Source organism: Gopherus flavomarginatus, chromosome 6 (genome assembly GCF_025201925.1).
Source record: "Gopherus flavomarginatus isolate rGopFla2 chromosome 6, rGopFla2.mat.asm, whole genome shotgun sequence".
In the NCBI taxonomy this organism is placed as follows: domain Eukaryota; kingdom Metazoa; phylum Chordata; order Testudines; family Testudinidae; genus Gopherus; species Gopherus flavomarginatus.
In genome coordinates, this window is record NC_066622.1 from 41569082 (window position 1) to 41593779 (window position 24698).

Sequence of the window (24698 nt, forward strand, 5' to 3'; positions counted from 1 at the left end):
TTACTGGTAACCCCCCTTAGCAACTAACGGTTTAGCCATTAGGTGGAAGCAGAAGCCTCACGTCCACAATACCCTGAACTTTTGAACTGTCTTCTCTCTTCTGCCTTAAAGCAGAGAAGCTAGCTCCAAACCAGTTTTCACTGACCAGATAACAGAAGTACGTGGTCTGACAACCACCAACCAAGTGTTAACACGGCAAGGGTCTTTGTCTGAAAGTGTATAAGAAGTTTGTGAAATATGTGTGAGGCAGAGTCTTTGTACCAAGGTGCAAGGCTCTCCTTTTTTCTGCAGAATAAAGCATCTTTTCCTTATTCCTGTCAGGCTGTTATTGGCTCTCAGCTAGGCAGACCCGACATTTCGGTAACATTAGTGCTGTTATACAAGACTACTGGCAATAAAACTAGTTGGTCAAATGCCTCAGTTGAATGACAGGAGCTCCAAATCACACTAAAGCATCTGAACCACATCTTTACTAAATATTCAGCAACTTCAATTAAACTGTATGCCAGTTCTCTAGAACTTAAATATTTTATCTTCCTGCTTTATAAACCTGGTCATGCTGTGTTAAAAGATTTTATATCTAGTTGAAATGGGATTTTCTGCTTAGTCCTTTCTTCAGAAACTTGTAGGTTTAAGCTCTCAAATCAATGATTTTCACAGAGTAATAAAAAGCACACAGTTTCAAAGCTCACCTTCCACTATGTGTTTCTACTACCTTACAATTATGCCAAAAATTAGCGCAGCTAAAATAAAACTGCGGGAGACTAGATATTGATTTGTACTACATTTCACTTACTAGCAATTAGTAACCTTCCTATATATTAAATAATAAATCCACAATTTTTTTCTAATTTTAACATGCAAAATATAATTGCATGCATGGAGCGTTCCTTTTTGAAAGGCACATTGTTGAGGTTCAGTAGTCTGGTATGGCTACTGGACCACAGTAAAATTAAAAAGTCCTGAGTGTTCCAATGTTAACCTCGATTTTATATTATATTAATGGTGGGCCAGTTTCATTTGTCCTTGTGTTATGAGAAGAGAAAACCTGAAATATTTTAGCATAATACAGTACTGAACCTTTACTAGTACTAATACTAAAACACTTACTAGTCAGTATAGAGTATTTTCATTTTGACTTGGCCATTCTGTACCCATTAGGTACAAAACTGTCAGTCATGGAAGTGGATTTTAATCCACAGGTGGGCACTCAGAGAATTACAGCAATTGCTTCCAAGGAAGAGTAATATAAGAAAATGTTTTATTTTTAGCCATCTTAATGCAGTATAGCATCTGTTGCAGGCAGACATCATTAGCATAAACGAACCAATCAACTCTCCATGGACCACCAACAAATAGTCCAGGTATCACAGTTTGAGAATCTGTGTCCTTGTTTTTCCAAGGGTCAGGAAGAACATAATACTGCAAGGGAAGGATAATATACAGCTGTTAGATGCAGGTCAGGATTCACTTAGCCTAAGAGTCTCCACCATCTCCCTCCTGTATAAAACCTCTCCTCATTTGATGAGATCTGCCTCTTTAGTGGCCTTAGGATGATCATGTCAAAATCAGCAAAACACCATAATAGGAGATAAAGCATATCTAAGCAGGAAAGCAAGATGGACTGATATAAACAGTAGCTTCTCAAATTTAAGTTTTTATAGTACAGTAAGACAAAAGAGACTACCAACATATTTGGACAATACAACAATATCTGTTTTTGATTTCATTTTTTATGGAAAATACACCTTTTTGTTTATAAAAGTAAACAGTGGGTCAAGGTAGAAATAATTTGATCTTGCTCTGTTGGGCAGTAGAAATGTTTTTAAACATAAGAACGGGTAAAGTGTGTGAGGCACAAAAGTTACTTTTTACCTATATATATATTCTCTGTTATCCCGCTTCAGTTCAGAGTGACAATATGTGTTAACTCCTTATTAGCAAGGGGGGTAGAAAGGAAAAGAAGCTTCAGAATGCTATCACCACCATTAAACTTCACTTGTTTTCTTTTTCCATCTACTTGTGTTATCAGAATTGATTAATCAAGCTGATCCCTAGAGTAGCAGTATTTTACCTTTAAAGAAACTGAACATCTCGGTGTTTTATGAGACCAGGAACTTGGGCACTGCCAATTACCTCAGTATATAGTTTTGTACATTTACTTCATGCTACTAATGCTGAGACACCTTACAACTCACCCAGTCCAATACCATATATTTATATATCAGCTTTTCTACTAATGTAGGCTTAACTTGCAAAAGAAAATCTTACGTAGTTTGGATCTACCAGTTATACACATACTTTTTCTTGAGTATTAAAAATTAAAATCAAGAGCTGAAAAATAGTGACTAAAAAAAAAATCTCTCTCTTCTCAGTTTTATCTTATGATGTTATAGTTTCACTAGTTTTCCCGACGCTGTGGATTCTTCCAGGATAGAGCTTAATTTAAAACATAAAAAACAAACAAGAAAAATACACTTGAAATTTTACATTAGAGAGAGAAAGAAAAAAAGCACTACTTTTTGTCCTTTACTTGCATGGCAGGCAGGGGCGACTCCAGGCCCCAGCACGCCAAGGGCGTGCTTGGGGCGGCATGCCGCAGGGGGCACTCTGCCAGTTACCGGGAGGGCGGCAGGCAGCTCCGGTGGACCTCCCACAGGCGTGCCTGTGGAGGGTCCGCTGGTCCCACGGCTCCGGTGGACCTCCCTGTGTGTGCCTGCGGGAGGTCCACCAAAGCCGTGAGACCTGCGGTCCGCAGCACCAACGGACCCTCCACAGGCAAGCCTGCAGGAGGTCCACCGAAGCCGCCTGCCGCCCTCCCAGCAGCCAGCAGAGCGCCCTCCGTGGCATGCCGCCGTGCTCAGGGCAGCGAAATGTCTAGAGCCGCCCCTGACGGCAGTTTTAAGAACTATTAGCAGAGCACTTCAAATTGCAAAGCACGAAGACAGTTCTGTGCTCTAGGAAACTAAGCAAACCAACTTTGTAACATAGCAGGGTTTCTTCTGTCAACTACTGGAGATTTCTGTTTTCTTACATACCTCTTCAAAATCACTGCTGACCCACAAAGGGATAGGTGTTCCCCAGTATCGGTTCCTGGAAATAGCCCAGTCACGTGCATCTTTCAGCCAGTTTCCAAAACGTTTCTCTCTCACAAAGTCAGGAACCCTGTTACAAAAGTTAAAAGCAGTTACATTATTATCTGCAAACTAAACCTTGCAGTCATCTGATAGGCAAACATTACATTCGTACCTCCATATCATAACAAAAGTGATTTACTTTCTGATATTTGCATTAATTGGTGTAGTTTCAGGTTACTGTGTTAGCCATTTGCTAGGAACTGCGTTTATTACTTGTATGACCTTTGGAGAAAAAAATAATAGTATTGCTTCCTCTGACTCCTACAGATCCTCAAATGTGCTATGCAAGTGCAAGAATATTATGTTTTATTGTTCATTCTCAAAGTAATTCAATCAACATCTGTGTGAGATTAGACAAATATCTACAATGTGCCCATGGATGCATATTATACCCATACAAAAGGTAATAAAGATGTTCACACTTCATTGGGATACCTTTCTTTAGAAAACTACTACTAAAAGTTGAGACAAAGATTTAGAAAAATTCACATTACCACTATCTTATAAAAACAGTTCTTAACACTTCTTTTTTGACATTAACTGAGGATTCTGATATTGCAGGCTTTTACCCACCCACCCATTTTTGGCTAATGCATGAAAATCTTATAATGGAGTTGTAGGACAACAATTAAAAGTTCAGTTGACTGGGATAAGTTGGCACTGTGGGCAGCTGTTTAGCACCTATCCCCAGCCTTTGCTCCATGGATATCACTCCTATCAACACCGCACGAGTTAGAGACTATTCCAGAGCATGGATCCTTGAGAATAAACAAAGTTCCAGATCCACTCACTCTTCCACAAGGTGATGGCTCTCGCCCTATTCTTAGTAAAACTGTTCATGGGTCTCAAATTAAAAAAAAAAGAGTCAATGGCAGCACTCCTTGAAGACTTCATTTTTAGCTAAATGTGGTTTGAGATCTGAGCATATGAAATATCTTGAAGATCAAAGATAATGTTGAGGATTATACCCTGTCAAGACTAATTAATCTGATAGTTTGGTTAGCAATTGATTATTCACATTCTCTACATAGTCACAGACCACAGCCTACTGCATTTGTTAAAAAAAACAAACAAACCCAAACCTCAGTTAGTTACCTTCTTGTAACGGTTGTTCTTTGAACTGTGTTGCATAAGTCCATTCTGCTGCAGGTGTGTGCGCACCTACACTGGAAATGGTCATATGCTATCGCTCAAAGAAGAACTTGTGCATTTTACAGTTCTTTAGTAAAAAAAAACAAACTTAAAAAAAAATTATTTCTAACTGATAGAAGCACCTACACAAAAATAAAAAGAGTTGCATGCTAAAGCTTGATATAAAGACAACCTTTCAGGCCTAGGGAGAACTTTTTTGTGAATTATGGGATTCACTTGCATAACTCATTTGGGGCTTTACAGCTCATATACACATAGTTACTGCTGAAGAGAATGTTAAGACGTAACTGTGTTAAATTCAATTCAGTGACTATATAATGTACCAGAAAAAGTGATAACTTCTGAGGTCAACAGCATATTACTTTCATGCCTAAAGAAACATTTTAAAAGTCACAGAACATAAAAGAAGTGGTGGGTTGTAGGAAGCAGCCCTGGAAACTTAAAATTCATTATGCATATTCCTTAGGAAGTCAATGCATTTTTTTTTTGAAGTTTCACTGAACATCAAGGCACAACAACGTTTTCAGACCCCGTATTGCCATAGGCTTACAAGCATTACTGAGCTCGTAATATATTGCTTTAAGCCAATGTCACAGATACACAAATAAGAGTGTACAAAATTTAAGGGAAAAATATCCAGAATTATCTTTCAAAAAGACATTCAGAGATTTAAAATGTCAAAAGTACTCATGTGATCATAGAGTCTAAGTCTTAAGTTGTAAAGCATCAATGGGACTTAGGTGCTTTTGAAATATTTATCCTCACTGACTTTACCTACATCCCTCATAGCACCAGTGTTGATATTCCCCTAACTCCACTCCCCAAACCCCACCCAACTATTTAAAACTGAAAGTGGGTAAAAAGAGCCTGACTTAGCCATAGGAACATTTTATTGACTGATTTTTCTAAGATTTGAAGTAGCCATACTCTCAAAAGTACTTGCATGCAAGTATGCAAAATGGTACGGAAAAATGCAACTCTGAAGTCTACTAATTCAAGAAAAGCAAAGCATTAAAATAAAACTCATTAAATTCAAGTTGCAATACTTATGAGTCTCAAAACATTGAATGAAATTCAACTCAACTCAAAATGAGTAATTTGCCAAAGAGTATGAACATTGATCAGTTTGGTGATACAAATATGGTCCAATATATGATAGATAGCTAGGTGTAATGCAGATGTATGCAATCCAGCAGTACTATGAATTTCCTAATTCTTACCTGCCTATCCAGCCAGTAATTCAAGCAGAAACTCTTCCAGAGACATCCTTCAAGCAACCATGTTGGGATTTTCTATAGTACTCATCAGCATAATATCTGAGGGTGTGTGTCTGTCTAAATACGCTGTGCTAGATTCCAAAAAATATTTCCGTAAACACTAAAGAAGGCTTCACTGGTTAAAAAGCCATCTCAATTAATGGTGAGTTGAACGCAGCAATAAAAAAAATTTAATTAACAAAAGGAAAAACTAAGAAGCTGATCGCAACTAGTATAAGTCAACAGTTAGGAAATTCTGACAATTGATAAAGGAAGCTAAAAGTATCAATTAAAAAACCTATGGCCAGCAGGATTAAGGACAATAAGAAGGAATTATTTAAATGTGTATCAGGTTGACTGATTGGGAGCCATCTTGTGATAAATTATGACACTGTATATTGACCTTGTTATTGGGGTATTTTCTATATGATTATATTGGTTTCTCTCAGAAAGGGTCTGCCTTGAAAAACAGGTAAGCGGGAACAGAACTCAAACTAAGCCATTCCTTAGCTGTTAACATACAGAACTTCTGGCCCTACGGATTCTGGCTAGACCTCCTACTGAGCCTAGTGGACTGCTTTTGACCAGAAGAACTATAGCAGGGTTTAAAGAGAAAGGGCAGTAGCTGTTATGGGGAACCAGACAGATATAGGGACCTGCTGAGAGTCTTTAATACTTTGTTCCTAATATTGACCCAACAATTCTTGTTTTAAGAAGGCTGCCTGATCATTATATACCACTGATCACAGATTCCCCAACTGAAGAACCACAGGTGCGAGAACTTAGTGAGCAAGCCATAAAGAAATAAAGGACAGTACCATAATTAATGCCAATCAACATGGTTTTATGGAAGATAGGTCTTGTAAAACACACAAACTTGATAACGTTTTTTGATGAGATCAAATGTCTGGTTAAAAAAAGATAACTTTGTTAAAATAATAGATTTGTGTAAGGTATATGACTTAACCCTGACATTCCCATAAAATCTGAATTATCCTCCCCTTCTCCTCCAATGGAGCCCATATTAAATAGATTCGAAACATTGACAGACAGATCTCAGAGTACTTGTGAATAGGTAATGGTCATCCAGTGTAGGTGTTTCTAGTGGGGTCTCCCAAGGATGAGTTATTGACACAATACTATTCAGTATATTTTTCAGTCACCGAAAAAAACCCCAAGATAATTACTGGAAGATGACAAAGAAATTGGTGGAGTGGTAAAGAGTGCTGGATACAGACCACCCTTGGATTGCTTGGTAAGGTGGGCTCATTTGAACAACCTGTATTTTAACACAAGGTTAAGTGAGGAGCTCCTGTACATAATGATAAAATAAAAATGACTGAAAAGGAAAGACTAAGACAGCTGTTCCTTTTACACAAACCTACTTTGAAATGTTTCTACAGTGCTCATACTGTAATTCTAAATATTGATTTAAACTCATTCTACTCTAGAGCTTATACATGCACTGCAGCACTAAATGAGTTGCCAGGCCTTTCCCCATTTCTTCCTCCCAGCAGTAGATACAGAACTACTGTCTCATTGCTACTATTTCCATGTCTTGCTGAAGACAACAGTGTAAATATTTAAGTAAATAGTACTGTCAAATACTGCTATAGCAGAAATGTCACTTACTTACTTTACCACCAAAACAACTTTAACTGTTAACTGAAATTATGTCTGATTATATAGCTTTAAATACATTAAATATTTAATGTATGCTAATTCTTTTTCATCCATCAACTATTTTTATTCACTACATTCTTCTGAAAGCCACAGTAACTTAGCTATAGTTAATCAAGTTTCACTTGATAAATTTCTAATGATTAAAAGAATCTTCTTGGGCTATAAGCTACTTTAACACATACATTTTTAACATCCTGAAATTTAGTGCAGCAGCCGAACATTTAACCATCCACCATTTTAAGAGTTAGAGGGGAAAAAAAGAGAATTATCTTAACTAGTATAAGAAAGATGGTATGATGGAGGAGTAAGCTACTGCACTAGTTTTCTTCCTCTTCTACAAGCTCAAATCCTATCTCAGGTCTCAAATGTCAATTTGTTTAATCTTATCTGGGGCACAAAACTAATCTGCCCTTTGGCATAATGGGAATTCTCTCTTTAAGCAAATCATAAAACCAGAACAACCCAATGTGGTTGCTGCACATCACAAGTAAGCTGTATTAATGGAAGGGTAAGTAGAATCTAATAAATGGCACTAGGTTCCTCAATTTCAAACACCAAGGTTTCCTCAAAATCTAAACACATTTTGGTTGAAAAAGATATTTTGAATTTAGTATAACATTTACAGTCACTGCCTTTTTAAACAGGCATCTAGACCTCAAAAACTCTAGAATCTAAAACCCCCTTTATGTTAATTTATCCTACAATAACTGACTCTCAATGTGCCTCAAATTAATTTTTAATTGTTTTAATTCAAGGAGAAAAGTGAATTCTCATGCCATTCTGACACTAATTAGCTCCAATTCTATATCATAGACCTAATTTAACCTGCTAGCAAGGGGATTAATAGTGACAAAAAAAAATCAACAGTTTGCAAAGACATGCAGAATTTTCAAGAAAAGAATCTCTCCCCTCCAACACATGGAAGTTTATTACAATAGTGCTGTCATGGTATAATTCCCCACTCTGAACCTTAGCGTCCAAAAGATGGGGTACCAGCATGAATTCCTCTAAGCTCAGTTACCAGCTTAGTACTTGTAGCGCTGCCACCAACCAGGAATTCTAGTGCCTGGTACACTCTGGTCCCCCCAAAACCTTACCCGGGGACCCCCAAGACCCAGACCCTCTGGATCTTAACACAAGGAAAGTAAACCTTTTCCCTCACTGTTGCCTTTCCCAGGCTTCCCCTCCCTGGGTTACCCTGGAAGATCACTGTGATTCAAATTCCTTGAATCTTAAAATAGAGAGGAAAATCCACCTTCCCCCCTCCTCCTCTCTCCCCCTCCCAGACTCTCCCTGAGACAGAAAGTAATCCTAACACAGAAAGAAATTAGCCTCTCTCTCCCCCCCTTCCCTCCTTTCTCCCCACCAATTCTCTGGTGAATCCAGACCCTGTCCCCTGGGATCTCACACCAGAATAAAAAAAAATCAGTTTCTTAAACAAGAAACTTTTAATTAAAGAAAAAAATACAGTAAAAATTATCTTTGTAGATTTAAGATGGAGTATGTTACAGGGTCTTTCAGCTATAGACACTGGGAATACCCTCCCAGCCTAAGTATACAAATACAAATTAAAATCCTTTCAGCCAAATATAAATTTGAACTCCTCCCAGCCAAATACACATTTGAACTCCTCCCAGCCAAAGACACATTTGCAAATAAAGAAAACAAACATAAGCCTAACTTGCTTTATCTACCTAGTACTCACTATTCTGAACTTATAAGAGCCTGTATCGGAGAGATTGGAGAGAAACCTGGTTGCACGTCTGGTCCCTCTGAGCCCCCAGAGTGAACAACCACCAAATTTTAACAGCACACACACAGACTTCCCTACTTCAAGATTTGAAAGTATCCTGTCCCCTGATTGGTCCTCTGGTCAGGTGACAGCCAGGCTCATTAAACTTAACCCTTTACAGGCAAAAGAGACATGAAGTACTTCTGTTCTATTAACTCCTACTATCTGTTTATGACAAGTGCACATGCTATCTACCCTACAAAAAGAGTTAGAGTCACCTCAGTAAAAGGGAACTGTATTCTTTCCGTATATGCCCTACTCATTTTTGAAGTTATTAGTATTTTCAGTCTTTTTCTGTATGGTAATCTTTTCCTTTGCTCTCCTAACCTGTTTCTTGTAGCAACAAACACTTTAGAGCAGCAGTTCTCATCCAGGGGTCCGGGGCCCCCTGGGGGGCCACAAGCAGTTTCACACGGTCCACCAAGCAGGGCCAGTGTTCAACTCAGTGGAGTCCAGGTCAGAAAACCAAAGCCTCCTTGTGCAGACCTGAAGCCTGGGGCTCTGAGCTCTGCCACCTGGGGTTGAAGCTGAAGCCTGAGCAACTTAGCTTTGTGGGGACCTCTGTGGTGTGGGGCCCAAGGCAATTGCCCTGCTTTCTACCCCCCAATGCTAGCCCTGGCCTTTATATGCAGAAAACCAGTTGTGGCAGCACAGGTGGATCATGGAGTTTTTATAGCATATTGGGGGGGAGGGGCTCAGAAAGAAAGTCTGGGAACCAACTCATTTTATATAAAGTGCACACACAAGCAAGCCACAAAGATTTTTTACTTTACACTATGCTAATTACTCTTAACATCCTAATCTGGCCAATGATGCTGAAAAATTTGCATTTTCAAGTGCAACCTTTCACTTACTGAAATAAAGCCTTCACTCTACTCTTTCCACGCCATTTTCTTTAAAATAGTTTGACCTTTGCATGCAAAAGTATGTTACACTGGAGTACAAATTAATTAGCCTGTTTCAGCACATATGCATTAATATTTTACAGACATAAAAGGACAGACATTCAACATAATGTATTTACTGATAATTTAGTAAATTCTCTAAAGACTTGGTGTTAAAAGTAGGTTAGTCAATTAGCCTTCCAGATCTGAAGTCCTTATTTCAAATAATCCCTTATTTGGCAAGTGACATGGAATTTTTTTGTGGCCACTTCATTAGGGAGAAAGAACATTTGTCACAGATTGTCACGACTGGTAATCTCTGCTCTAGAGTTCTTGATCAGGAATAGGAGATATATTGAATCAGAATCCAGGTGCATGTCAGGATTGCTAGAAAAGACCTTAAATTACTCTAACCAACACTAAATCTGATTTTTACCAGTGATAATGCCCTCTTACTTACATTGTGCTAAAATAACACATACATTGAGTTACTTTTGCAGTTGTTTTCTTTTGTATCCCAGCCTATATGACAGCAGGAAGTTTACGCTCTCCCCAGTAAATGCTACCATCTAGTGTTGGACTTTGCTCTATGCTTAGGCAATTGTGGATGCCTTAAAGGAAACTTAACTAGCATTTGGATTACATGAACCACAAGATATATTTGGTCATATAGACACAAAATGACAATTCTATCATCATATTAAAAAAAAGTAGGAAGTTACAGGTGTTTGGTTAAAAAAGTCTCTACTTATGACAAATAAAAGAAATATAACTTTTACATTTAAAATTGAACAGCTTACATGGGGAAAAATATCCATTTGTTATTCTTAACTAAAGCTTCACTGATGGACAGAAAAAAAAGGGACTTAAGAAATTAATTTTATGCTAGAAGTTGAAAGAGGTGTAGTAAAACCTTCAAGTTAAAATCAATGAGTTAAAACAAGTTAAATCCCCAGGTTTACCTTTCTCATCCATAAAAACAAACTGCTATCTTTTCAAGTATTAAACATCAAATTGACACTGAAAGTTAAATTTGCAACAAGTGAATTTGCAAAATTCACAAGTCAAAAAGCGCAAAACCAGTATATAGTTACAGTAACATACCATCACATTCAGGAGGCCAGATCCTCAGCTAGTGCAAGTGAGCCCAGACTACATTTGTACTAGCTAGTGATTTGGTCCATAGTATGTTTGATTATTACAGTAATTACATTTATATACAACTTAATCACTAATTATCAAAAATATCAGGTATGCATTATAAGAATGAAAAGCAATTATTGTTAGAACCTTAACATTTTCTAACTTTCTGCTTTTACTGTTGCAAAATTATCAATATAGATTTTTGCACTAGATTTAATAGATATTGGGACTGTTTTCAAAGAGAAAAAAATATCACCTTGGGACCTTGCTTCTAGTTGGAGACAAGAGGGAGAAAAGGTGAGAACTAGCTGACCAGAACTAGCTCTCTCAGAATTTCCCATTATCTAATGCAGGAGTCGGCAACCTTCGCCACGCGGCCCACCAGGGTGATCCACTGGTAGACCACGATACATTTTGTTTACGTTGACCATCCGCAGGAACGGCCTCCTGCAGCTCCCAATGGCCACGGTTTGCCCTTCCCAGACAACGGGAGCTGCAGGGGGCCTCAGACCACAAGGATGTGCTGGCCGCCACTCCCATTGGTCATATTTTTTCACTCTTTGAAAACAATGCCGACCCCTGATCTAATGCTTTGTGCAATCAAGCCTCCTGCAGATGGGAAATGTAACAGGTTAGGATGGTTTTCAAAATAAAATGAAGTCACTTATTGTCTTTTGCATCTGTCTGTCTCCCATTCCATCATTCTTGCTTTCCCCTCTGTGATGGGGCTTTTACTTTAGATACAAAGAATGCCTGATCTGGAAGTTGATGGGTCCTGCCTGAAGGTAGAGTTTTTGATAACTAGTCACATGGGGACCCTTTGGCCAAACTTAAACACAGTAGTACAGTAGATGACAGAGGGTGAGAAAAGGGAGACCTTTTAAAAACCGAAATTTACATGCAACAGCTGACTCAGCATATCTCTTCTGCTTATTTCCACACTTTTCTACAGTCCTCATCAACTCGAATATAAATTACACAGACTTCCGACCCCAGTGTGAGGTAGAGAAGTATTATCCCTCTTTTATAGATGGGGAAACTGAAGCAAGAAGTTTAAGTGATTTGGCCAAGGTTACAACATGAAATGTAATTCCAGCAATTCTAACCTTGTATAGGAACACAGGGAAATAGTTCATGCAGCAGAGTCTTAGGTAAGGGACCATGGCTTATTGGCACTGGGGATCAGAGCTCTTGAGTTTTGTTTACCAGTTTTACCACACTTGCTCCAAGACATTTGGCAAGTCACACAATGTCTGTACTTCCACTTTCCTAGCTGTAAAATGGGTAGACAACCAACTTCAGTCATAGGAGATTGAGAAGCTTTTTTGCAAAGCTCTGAGCTCCTACTTAACTTTGAAGTACTACTGTTCCATTTGCTCATGCATTCTTTCAAGATATTACTAGCTCATTTTTCAAAATGAAGACAGTTGCTAGCTTTAAAGCCATGCCTGTTCAAAAATTTATTAATGGTAAGTTAACTCATTAAAAAACTAATTAGGAATTCAATTAGGTTACAAAGTTTGACAAACTATGTTTAAAATTTAATCTATTTTGTCAAAAGCAACATCTATAAGAAGAGAGTATTCTTAAGGGACAATATTCTTAACAGTCTTTTATTTTTTAATTAAAAAAGCAAGGCAGTCACAAAAAACTCATTTGTAAAGGTTAATACAGCCCAAAAGGCATTCATCTCCAGTTTTCTTGTTTTTAGGACATGCTGAAGCCCTCAAGAACCCAAATCAGAATTTAAAAAGTTAGGTCCTACTCCCAAGACCGTATCAAAATGGCCAAATCTCTCCAACACAAAGGTCCTGATTTTGAGACATGCTGAGTACCTACAACCGAAGTCAGCGGGAAATGACCACAGTACCTCTGAAATCAAGCCCCAAGGCTGTGGTACACATAAGTGAGACTTATCGTACACAGAAGAGAAATGTTTTCAGTGAGCAGCCTTTTTTGAGAGAGTCTAAAACTCGCATTGTTTTTGCTACATAAGGATTTTTTTTAATACTATATCCTGGATGCCTTTGAATTTTTTTTTATGAAATCACTTGCTAGAGTAATAAGCATAATTTTACAAGACATTTATAAAAGTACAAGCTTCCCTCTGTCAGTGAAGCCACACAAATGAGATTATGCCAATCCATAAGAGATCATTGCTTTTACGCGATGCCTTTAAAAAAAAATAAAGCATTCAGTTAAGTCATGGCATGTGTGTCATCTGAATAGGCAATTTTTTCCAAAATAAGACAAACTACTTTCTTTTAATTATTAAGCGTTATGAATATTGTCAATTAACAAAATCATTGGATGGAGGAAGTGTAATTTTTTTAAAAATTACTGTCATACTTTTCATCAGTATCTTATACTATTTGTATAAGCCTATCTTTTCTACGACAGCTGTCAACATTTGGGGTCAAGTTTATCTCCAGTGCAAATGATGTACATACGGCTGTAGACATCACTTAAATCCTCAACTTGATGAGGAACTAGAATTCAAGTGGAGATCTCCTGAATCAGGATTAATATTGCCCTTGGCGGATATACCTTCAAGTTCTACTGCTACAAGTCCTCCCCATATCAAGATTAAAAGCCTATTAGACGGATATGGTTTTTACTATTGGAACACTCCTTTTCCTTATTAATGTAGTTTTCACATTGACATCAGGCAAATCAATGTGTACACTCATTCTCAGTCATCAGAACAGTAAAAACTTCTTGTAAAAGCTAATTCAAGCAGAGGGGAAAAAACACTTTTACCCCCTCCTTCCATTATTTTTCCCAAAAGTAGAACAGCAGTATGCGTTGCTACTAAACACTGAAAGCAACATTAAGTATAAAACCACCTTATAAATCCAGGCTATTCATTTTCTTACCGCACACTTAATGAGCCACCTCTGAAGCATTTTAAATAATCTACAACAAGGAGCTGCTTAATTTCTCTCATGTCAATTAATATTCACAGCAGGCATATCACTTAAAAAAATCTTCCATGCAAGCCGAGTTTCATAAGAGCTATTTAGGGAGATCTTAATTACTATCCATCTGCTAAAAAGGAGAGCAGAGATGGCAGAAATTAATTCAAGTCGCCCCTCAAACTTGGCTACAGTTTGAGAGTCCCAGAGTATACAGCACTAAAGCCTTCACTCTGAGCTGTCTTATCACCAGGGTATTTAAACACTAGATAACCAGTGAAGTAGCACTGTGTACACCCAAAAGGTTCTCTATTCTGCTCCTCTTCCCTCTCCCCATTTGTGAGGGTACATTTTCGTCTTCTCTTCCTTCTCCCATCCCAATATGAATCCATGATAAGAAGGTTGAGAGGAAAAAGAAAGGAAGGCACGACAACAATCTTTGGAACAATAAATGCTGTATCAGTGGGCAGAATGACAGACCTGAGTACTGTCAGCACGCAGCTGAGTCACAAAGCCTGAGCCTCTCAAAATGGCTGCCATCTCCAATAATTACCTCTTATGTTACCCCTTCAGTAAAGCCTTAGTTACTTATAGTACATGGATATTTAATATTTTTTCACATAAGGCATCATTCTATATATTAAAAGTATTATTTGGTTTATTTGCCATGGATACCCATTTTTAACCAAAGATCCCCCTGCTGAAGAAACAAGGTGCAAGTACTAACTTTGGGATGAGTGAGTTTGCTCGGCTGTTTGTTTTTCTCTCGCTTTCAGGTCATTTCAGTTATTTCAGTTACTGGGTCAGCTGGGATTGTGTGTCTAGGGATTGTTTGAGCCTTTGTTCTCTGGATCATCCTTGATCATCTTTGATGTGCCTCAATCAGCCTTGTCATCACCCTCCTTCTGTGTGATTAACAAGTGGGTAGGGCTGACCTAGGAGGGAAGGCCTGAAAAGCCAGAGGCTAAGCGACCAAAGGGACCACAAACAAGGGAGTTTGGGAGGGAGTCATAATATAATCGCTATGGTTAGGAAGGGTCGCATCACCGGTGCCAACACTGCTCCTGTCTCCTCCACCTGTACCCAGACAGACAACCTAACCATGGATGCCTCTATCCAGATCCTCGTGTGGACCTGCAGTTACTTGCAGAGACTGTGGCCTGCATTTCCCACTCACAGAGCCAGGCTGGGGGGAAGGAAGACATCCAGTGTGAAAGGTGCCTGCTGGTGGAATCTCAGGAAGCAGGTGGGAGAGCTATAGGAGGAGGTGGCTAGGCTGAGGAGCATCTGTGCCCAAAAGGAATTCATTGATAGTATTCATATGGAGACTTCCAAGACTAAGGAAGCTATCCAGCTACAGAGGACTGCTGTCATGCCACCGGGGTAGGAGGATATGGCTCTCTCATATGGAGGACACTGGCTGCTGGTTACGTCTGGCAGCAGGCCGTGCTCCATCCTACTCCCCAGCCACCCACTGTGGTGATGGAAAACCGCTATGCTGACCTGGAAGTGAGCAATGAGAAATCACCCCCAAAAGTGGAGAAGGAGAAGCCACGTACCCCACAAGGCTGGGAGGATCACAGCCACCACTCCCAAGAGGAAATGTCAGGTAGTGGTAGTTGGTGACTCTCTTCTGAGGGAGACGGAGGCACCCATCTGTCACCATGACATGGCATCCTGGGAGGTATGCTGCCTGCCAGGGGCCCGTATCCAAGACATTATGGAGGGATTGTCGAACATCATCCAGCCCTCTCACTACTACTCCATGCTACTCATCCATGTAGACACTAATAATACTGAAAAATATGACCCTTGGCAGATCAGACGTGACTACAGGGCTCTGGGAGTAAGGGTGAAGGAGTTGGGAGCGCAGCTAGTGTTCTCTTTGATCCTTCCAGTCAACGGTAGGGGCCCAAGCAGAGAGAGATGCATCCTGGAGGTGTTGCCAGGAGAGTTTCAGCTTGCTTGACCACGGAATGCTGTTCCAGGAGAAGGACTGCTAAGCAGAGATGGGGTCCACCCATCGAGGAAGGGGAAGAGCATATTTGGATACAGACTGGCTAACCCATTGAGGAGGGCTTTAAACTAGGTTCAAAGGGGGCAGGTGACCAAAGTCCACAGGTAAGTCAAAAACATGGACACTTTGGGGGGAGCATGGGTTGTTACAGCAGGTATAAAGGAGAGACAAGACAGAACTGGGGGCGGGGGGGAGAGAGAGAGATAAATCAAATCAGTATCTTAGATCTCTGAATACTAATGTGAGAAGTATGGGGAATAAGCAGGAAGAACTTGAAATGCTAGTAAATAAACTCAACTATGACATAGTTGGCATCACAGTCTGACTTGGTGGGATAATACGCGTGACTCAATATTGGTATATAAGGGTACAGCTTGCTCAGGAAATACAGCCAGGGGAAAAAGGGCGGAGGTGTTGCCTTGTATATCAAAAATGTATACACTTGGACTGAGGCTGAGATGGAAATAGGAGACAGACTTGTTGGAAGTCTCCGGATAAAGATAAAAGGGGTAAAAAACAAGTGCGATGTAATGGTAGAGGTTTATTACAGACTGCCTAACCATGAAGAAGAGGTAGATGAGGCTTTTTATATACAACTAACAAAATCATCCAATGCATAGGACTTGGTGGTCATGGGGCGACTTCAACTACCCAGGTATCTGTTGGGAAAATAACATAGCAGGGCACAGCTTATCCAACAAGTTCTTGGAATGTATTGGAGACAATTTTTTATTTCAAAAAGGGGAGAGGCTGTTCTAGATTTGATTTTGACAAATAGAGAGGAACTGGTTGAGAATTTGAAAGTGGAAGGCAGCTTGGGTGAAAGTGATCATGAAAAAGGTAGAGTAACGAGTTAGGAGGGAGAACAGCAAAAAAAGAGAATGGATTTCAAGAAGGCAGACTTTAGCAAACTCAGGGAGTTGGTAGGTAAGATCTCATGGGAAACAAGTCTAAGGGGAAAAACAGTAGAAGACAGGTGGCAGTTTTTCAAAAAGACATTATTAAGGGCAGAAGAACAAACTATCTCACTGCATAGGAAAGATAGAAGTATGGCAGGAGACCACCTTGGCTTAATCAGGAGATCTTCAATCATCTGACACTCAAAAGAGTTCTACAAAAAAGTGGAAACTAGGTCAAATAACAAAAGATGAATATAAACAAAAGTATGTAGGGACAAAATTAGAAAGGCCAAGGCACAAAACGAGATCAAATAGCTACAGATACGAAGGATAATAAGAAAACATTCTACAGATACATTAGAAGCAAGAGGAAGACCAAGGACAGGGTAGGCCTGTTACTCGGGTGGGTGGGGGGAATAAGAACACAAAATGTGGAAATGGCAGAGGTGCTTAATGACTTCTTTGTTTGTCTGAGGTAGGATCAGAGGGTAAAATAAGAAAAGAACAAGTTAAAAATTACTTAGACAAATTAGATGTCTTCAAGTCACCAGGGCCTGATAAAATGCACCCTAGAATACTCAAGGAGTGGAGATATCTCAGCCATTAGTGATTATCTTTGAAGAAGTCAAGGAAGGTGGGAGAGATTCCAGAAGACTTGAAAAGGAGAAATATAATGCCAATTTATAAAAAGTCAAATAAGGACAACCTGGGGAATTACAGACCAGTCAGCTTAACTTCTGTACCCAGAAAGATAATGGAGCAAATAATAAAGCAATCAATTAGCAAACATCTGGAAGATAATAAGATAAGTAAGGGTCAGTATGGATTTGCCAAGAACAAATTGTGTAAAACCAAACTGATAGCTTTCTTTAACAGGGTAACAAGCCTTGTGGATGGGGAGAAGCCAGAGAAGTGGTATATCTTGACTTTAGTAAAGCTTTTGATACTGTCTCGCATGACCTTCTCATAAACAAACTACAGAAATGCAACCTACGAGTAGCTACTATAAGATGGGTGCAAAACTGGTTGGAAAACCATTCCCAGAGAGTAGTTATCAGTGGTTCACAGTAATGTGAGAAGGGCATAACAAGTTGGGTCCCACAGGGATCAGTTCTGGGTCTGGTTCTGTTCAATATCTTAATCAATTATTTAGATAACGGCATAGAGTGTACACTTATAAAGTTTGCAGATGATTCCAAGCTGGGAGGGGTTGCAAGTGCTTTGAAGAATAGGATTATAATTCAAAATGATCTGGACAAACTGAAGAAATGGTCAGAAGTAAATAGGATGAAACTCTAAGGACAAATGCAAAGTACTCCATTTAGGAAGGAACAATCAGTTGCACACATACAAAATGGGAAATGTCTGCCTAGGAAAGAGTACTGCAGAAAGGAATCTCGGGGTCATAGCGGACCACAAGCTAAATATGAGTCAACAGTGTAGCATTGTTGCAAAAAAAAAGAAAAAAAAGCAAACATCGTTCTGGGATGTATTAGCAGGAGTGTTGTAAACACAATTGGAGAAAGTCCAGACAAGAGCAACAAAAACTATTAAAGTTCTAGAAAACATGACCTATGAGGGAAGATTTAAACAAACCCAGTTTTTTCGTCTGCAAAAGAGAAGACTGAAAGGGGACATGACTACAGTTTTTAAGTACATAAAAGGTTGTTACGAGGAGGAGGGAGAATTGTTCTTCTTAACCTCTGAAGATAGGACAAGAAGCAATGGGCTTAAATTGTAGCAAGGGAGGTTTAGGTTGGACATTAGGAAAAACTTGCTGTCAGGGTGGTTAAGCACTGGAATAAATTGCCTAGGAAGGTTGTGGAATCTCCATTACTGGAGATTTTTAAGACCAGGTTAGACAAACATCTGTCAGGGATGGTCTAGATAATACTTAGTCCTGCCATGAGTGCAGGGACTAGACTAGATGACGTCTCGAGGTCCCTTCCAATCCTATGATTACTTCGGTGTGTTTTATTTTATATATATAAAATCACAGAGTTGTCATTTTGTTTCTTGTTAAAATTTTTGAACTGCACAGTTAACTCTGCAATGTAATGACAACATGCAGGCAACTGTCCAAAAACTAATTTAATCTGATTTGGAACCATAAACATAATCACTTAATCATAATCATAGGCTACTGCATAGTGTCTCTAAGGACAAAGCAAAGGTTATGCCTTAATGGTGCATTTCCACATCTTAACATGTTCAGATTTCTTTTAAGCTTAACGTTTACTCTGGGGGTATGGTTACATTTGGAATTTCAAAGCGCTGCCCGGCAGCGCTGCAGGAGCGCTGCCGCGGCAGCGCTTTGAAGTGTGAGTGTAGTTGGAGCGGCAGCGCTGGGAGACAGCTCTCCCAGCGCTGCATGTAAACCACATCCCTTACGGGTGTAGCGTGCAGCGCTGGGAGCCGCGCTCCCAGCGCTGCTGCCCTGATTACACTGACGCTTTACAGCGCTGTATCTTGCAGCGCTCAGGGGGGTGTTTTTTCACACCCCAGTTGCAGCGCTGTAAAGTGTGAGTGTAGCCAAGGCCTGGTTTTCCTTGGTTTGGGGATAATTGCAGTATCTCTGTAACATATTTTATCCAAAATTACTGATCGGTACTCAACCTTAAAAATTTATCTAAAACTAGTTTTTCTCTCGAAATGTATATGTGGGTAAAAACATATGGGTATTTCAGACAGCTGTGAGACTACATGTGTTTATGTGGAGTTTGATTCTGTCCAAAGAAACAGGTTATTTATTGAGCACTGCCTCAATCTTATGATCCAATTTGAATCCTTTTTTATTATTGGAGGTGGTTAAGTTACTCCTGGAGATTTGGTCACTAGCACCATCTCACTAACTTTACTCCAGAAGGGTAGAATGGAAACAAGCCAGTAATCACAGTGTATTACTAAGCAGAAGTGAAATAATAAATATATGAAAAATACAGTACCAGTAGCATTGACCATTATTCTCCAACAGCTTCTCCACCATGTGCTCTACTCTTACAAACCAGCTTGGTACAGCTTTGTAAATTAGAGGGGTATCTGACCTGTAAGAAAAAAGAGTGCACAAACAGGTTGACATAGATATATTTTAAATATTTTGAATATCTTCTTACCTAGCAAACAATATATTGTTATGATGCCAACTTCCTCTCTCCACAACCAAACACTTAAATAATCAATATTTAGTTAATGTACTGACAGATGAATTTCTGCACACAAACACACACACTTCTTAGGAATTATTGTACTTAGTCTATTTTTGTAACAATTCCATATTTTCAAAACTCACAACAAAATGTAGCAAATTTAGTTATTTTTGATCTTGAAAACAAACAAGAGAAACTGTATTTGTGGGGGATTAATTTTATATTCCTACACCTTATTTTACCTCTGACTGATGTATATCAAGGCTGATTTTAATGTAAAACAAGTCAAATTCTTAAGCCTTCCAACTGAGTTTATGTTGTAGCACTTCTGACCACATATAAAACCAACCTGAAATGTTATTAAAGAAACAAATTCATTTAGGCATGTTTCAACTTGCAGTTTAAAATACTACAAACAATTAATAAAGAAAATTTTAAATATTAACACTCGGATTCATAAAGTTTAAGGCCAGTCTGATGTTCTGTATATCACGAGCTATTAAATTTCACACGGTTATCCTTGTACTGAGCCCAATAATTGTGTTTGAGTGAAAGATATCTTTCAGAAAGGCATCCAGTCTTGAAGACTTCAAAATGGAGAATCCATCACTTGTTTTAGTAGTTTGTTCCAATAGTTGATCACCTTTTAAAAATGTATGCCTTATTTCTGGTCTGAATTTGTCTGACTTCAGCTTCCAACTACCAGTTCATATTATGTGTTTCTTCAGTAAATTTAAATACCTAGTATCTTTTGCCAGGGAAGGAATTTCCACACTATAATTAAGTAATTTTTCATGCTTCTTTTTGATAAAGTATTTCTTCTGTTTATGTTAAACTTCTCATTGTAGGGCATTTACTCTTTCCAGTCCTTGAATCATTTTTCTAGCTCTTTTCTGCACATCCTCTATAATTTTTAACTTTAAAATGTGAACACCAGAACTGTACTCAATATTCCAATATGTATATTGGTCTCAACAATGCCATATATTCAGAGACTAAAATATCTCCCTATTCCTACTCTCTAATCCTTGCTTCTATATAGTTCGCACTATTAACTCAGACCCCAACTTTATAAAAAAAAAATTGTTTAAAATGTCTGTTACATTAACAAAAAACCCAGGTTTGGTTGTACAGGATCATATTTTAGTCCATTTGCAGTTTTAACGAACACTAGGGGTTCAACCATGCCCGAGCTAAAGATTTCTTATTTTAACAGTGGAATACTTATTCCAATATTCTGGAACTGAAGGTTAGAGCCAAGATTTTCTGAAGAGATAGTGCTAGTTCTGAAGAACCTGACTTTCAGAGAATAGGTGCTCAGCAATCATAAAAAAGTCAGATCCTTTTAATGAGTAGAACAGAAAAATTGAGGCATCCAAAAGTGACCAGGGCACTTTAGAAAACTTTGCCCTAAAGCAATACAGGTTCAATATATAAATACCTCCCTAGCAGGAGAACCTCAGAGTAAAAGGAGCATAACATTTTCTGAATTTTGACTATGTTCAATACTGAATATGATTCTTCACTTGATCTTCTACCACTATCTTTATTTAGTAGGGATTTTCTTAAGAACTAGAATAGGGCTCTTTACTGTTTGTCCACAGCATGGACCACATTTTAATAGAAACTGTTTTAGGGATCACCCCCCCACACCCATCCCCATTTATGGGCATTCAACATCTCTGGCATGCATAGGAATTATACACACGAAAAAGTGATATTAGAGAAGTAACGAATTTTAACTACCTTGGTGCCATTTTACATTACAAATACCACAAATGCTGCTTAGCTGATTGACAGAGTGCTCTGTTGAAGCTTGCTATCCAAGTTAAGACACCCGTGGACCTTTTCTTTCCAGTAATTCCTGCAAGTCCCTGTATGTAAATTAGTAGATTTTCTTCACTGCTGTATTTAAAATCTCATTTTTAGTAAATGAAAATAAATTCCATAAGTGAAACAGTAAAGATAAGATTTCAATATAGGTTTTCATTCTCCTACACTCTCATAAATTAGAAGTGTATCCACTTATGCTGTTTGACCTAACAGAAAGCGGAACCAGATCCAAAAAATGACCAGAAATATAAAGGTAAGATTCTCACTGCACAGTCTCTTCCACACACCAATCTCTGTCCTTTTCATATACAACATCAACAGGTATTTCACTTAGCAGTCACTGGGTATTTTTTCCTCACTTATTTGACAAACATGGGTTAAAACAGAGTAGGTCATATTAATTCTAGCCATCCACTTGTTACACCTTAAAGGCATCCCACTAAGATGCAAACAGCATCTTATGTTTGCATGTAACTACAAACCAATTCCTCAGTATTTATTTTCTTTACTGTATACAATACTGACCACAAATAGGACACAAACCAGTTGAAGGACTATATGTACATTGTAGTCTATTATAAAACTCTGAATCTTCATTAGGGAAACTAAACAAAAGGCTCTCTATGAAGGGGTGCCAATTAGACAATATTTAAAATGGGTACCAATCACACACACACAATTTTCATAGACTTAGGATCTCACAAGCAAAACAATTTTGTCCAATAAAAAAAAAAAAGTCAATGAATGGAATTTTTGCATGAAGAATTATAGTTTTCAGTCACCTCTCAAAAGCTTATTGCTGCCACCTACTCGATGCTCTCTCCAGGCAGGTTAATACTGAGCAGATTGTAATCTGGAGCTGGAGACTGCTTGATGGTGATGGCCAGGGACTTAGTTTTACCTGAATTAATAACCAGATCAATACATGTTGCTTCTTATCCAGTCAGATGACCATCAGCTGCAGTGATTCACCAGTCTGAACCAACAAGACAATGTCATCAGTGTATTTGTCCTCCAGGGATCAGTACTTTCACATCACAAGAGTGTTTACACTGAAGCTGACCACCTACAATAACCTGGTCAAATGTTTTTGCAGCTGAAAGAGCCAAGTGACTCTGTGCCGCTGAAGCAAAAATAACCAGTGAAACCTTGCAAAGGGGCCATTCTGGTATCCTAAACGTTGGTGGCAATAGTGATCACTAATACTAAACTCTTACATAAAGCACTATCAACAGATCCCCAAGTACTTTACAATGGTCTACCATTATCCCAGTTTTGGATGGGGAAACTGGCACAAAGGGAAAGTGACATGCCCAAGGTTATACTACAGGTTTAGGATAGAGTTTAGGCACAGCATTCTCTCTTCTTAAAAACACTGCAGTCTGCATAAATGAGCAAGGTCCCTATCCAGTCTGCTTCTGTACTTGGAGTGCATGTTTGACAGACATTTGTAAGCAAATATCCCGAAGAATGACCAGCTACTATTTCCCAAATGCAGCCATTACTAGCAACAACCCAATCTTAAAACACTCAAACATCTTGCCTATATCCATGGAACTACTTCACATCAAGGATTAGCCTGAAGTTTACAGAATACTGATGAAAATTAAGAGGTAGCTCAATTGTTGTGAGAATACTGTGCCTAGAGGTGAGTGTTCCTGAGTGACAGAAGAAAGGAAAGGAAACTCTACTAGCAAAGCTTGTTAAAGCTGAGAAGTGGGAGTATGATTCATGATGCCTGATAACGGAAGTTACATCACTTTTCTTCTTCAATACTGTATCTTGGTCTCTATCCCAGGCTATAAACTTAATTGTGCAATTAAGAGTTACAACATCTATGACTTTTACTTTACGGGGAAGATCAAGAGCCTGCAGCGGTAATGTTCTTGCAGTATTCTTTATTGCAGGGAAGAGAAAGTATAGGAACATTTATGTTACCTTAGAAAACTTCACCACCTAGGTTTGACCCCTGCCCTCAGCTATGACACATCTGCAAGTGGAACCCTCCCCGCACCAGGGCAACCCTTGTGGCAGCAGGAGCACTACTGAAAAAAAGAAACTCTTCTGAAACTTCAGGCGGCTAAGGGGTATTCCAGGAGCAGGCACCTGGTTTCAAACAGGGGCAAGGGTATGATCAAGCACCAAAGCTTGCATTAATGGGGATTTAATGGGGATGAAATCTTATTCTAGCATTTCAATGGTAGAGCTTGATATTCTACATAATATTGTATAATCTTACACTGAAAAGAATAAAGCCTTTACTGTTCCCTCTACTAACCCCCACCAACAATTGTACACCCAAGTCAATATCAGCTGGGATTACTCCTTTCTGTCTGATAATAGTTAAAATTTCAAGAAATACCTTTTCCACACGAAATCCTTGGAGTTTCTACAAAGTGAAACAACAATTGAATATCTTACAGCAATGTAGAGCTAGTAACAGAGTTAATGTGCAAAGAAAAAAAACCACTCAGTAAAACAGCTCAGGCAAAACCCTAGGGTGATTCAGAAGTAATAAGGTACCATCCTGAAGCTATTATCATTAAACCAAACTTAATTCAAAAGTAAAAAAATCAACTTTATTTCAGTCATTTAAAATATTTGTTATTCTGCTTTGCTGAAAACTTTCTCTGCACATGCTAATGCCTGACAGAGCCATGTATCAAATGTCAAAACATATCTAAGCTATATAAACATTTTAAGAAAAATCTAAAAGGAGCAATAACTGTAGATTACTGTTGATGTTCAGCACCAGTAATTCTTTTGTAGAAGTGATAATGGGAACATGCTCTCTGGACACTTACAAAATGTATTCTCTCTTTAAAATTCCTTTATTTCAGC

At 38.7% G+C, this 24698-nt stretch overlaps 1 protein-coding gene across 4 annotated transcripts in view; it reads right to left on the reverse strand.

Annotated features, from left to right (window-relative positions):
• The window catches only part of IARS1 (isoleucyl-tRNA synthetase 1), a 219067-nt gene that overhangs the window by 100386 nt on the left and 93983 nt on the right, over positions 1 to 24698 (reverse strand). For all 4 annotated transcript variants that reach the window (XM_050957730.1, XM_050957732.1, XM_050957731.1 and 1 more), the window contains 2 exons: positions 19824 to 19922; positions 3039 to 3165 (listed from right to left, as the gene is read on the reverse strand). In XM_050957730.1, coding sequence (XP_050813687.1) covers positions 3039 to 3165; positions 19824 to 19922 — 226 coding nt within the window. The remainder of the gene's footprint in view (positions 1 to 3038; positions 3166 to 19823; positions 19923 to 24698) is intronic.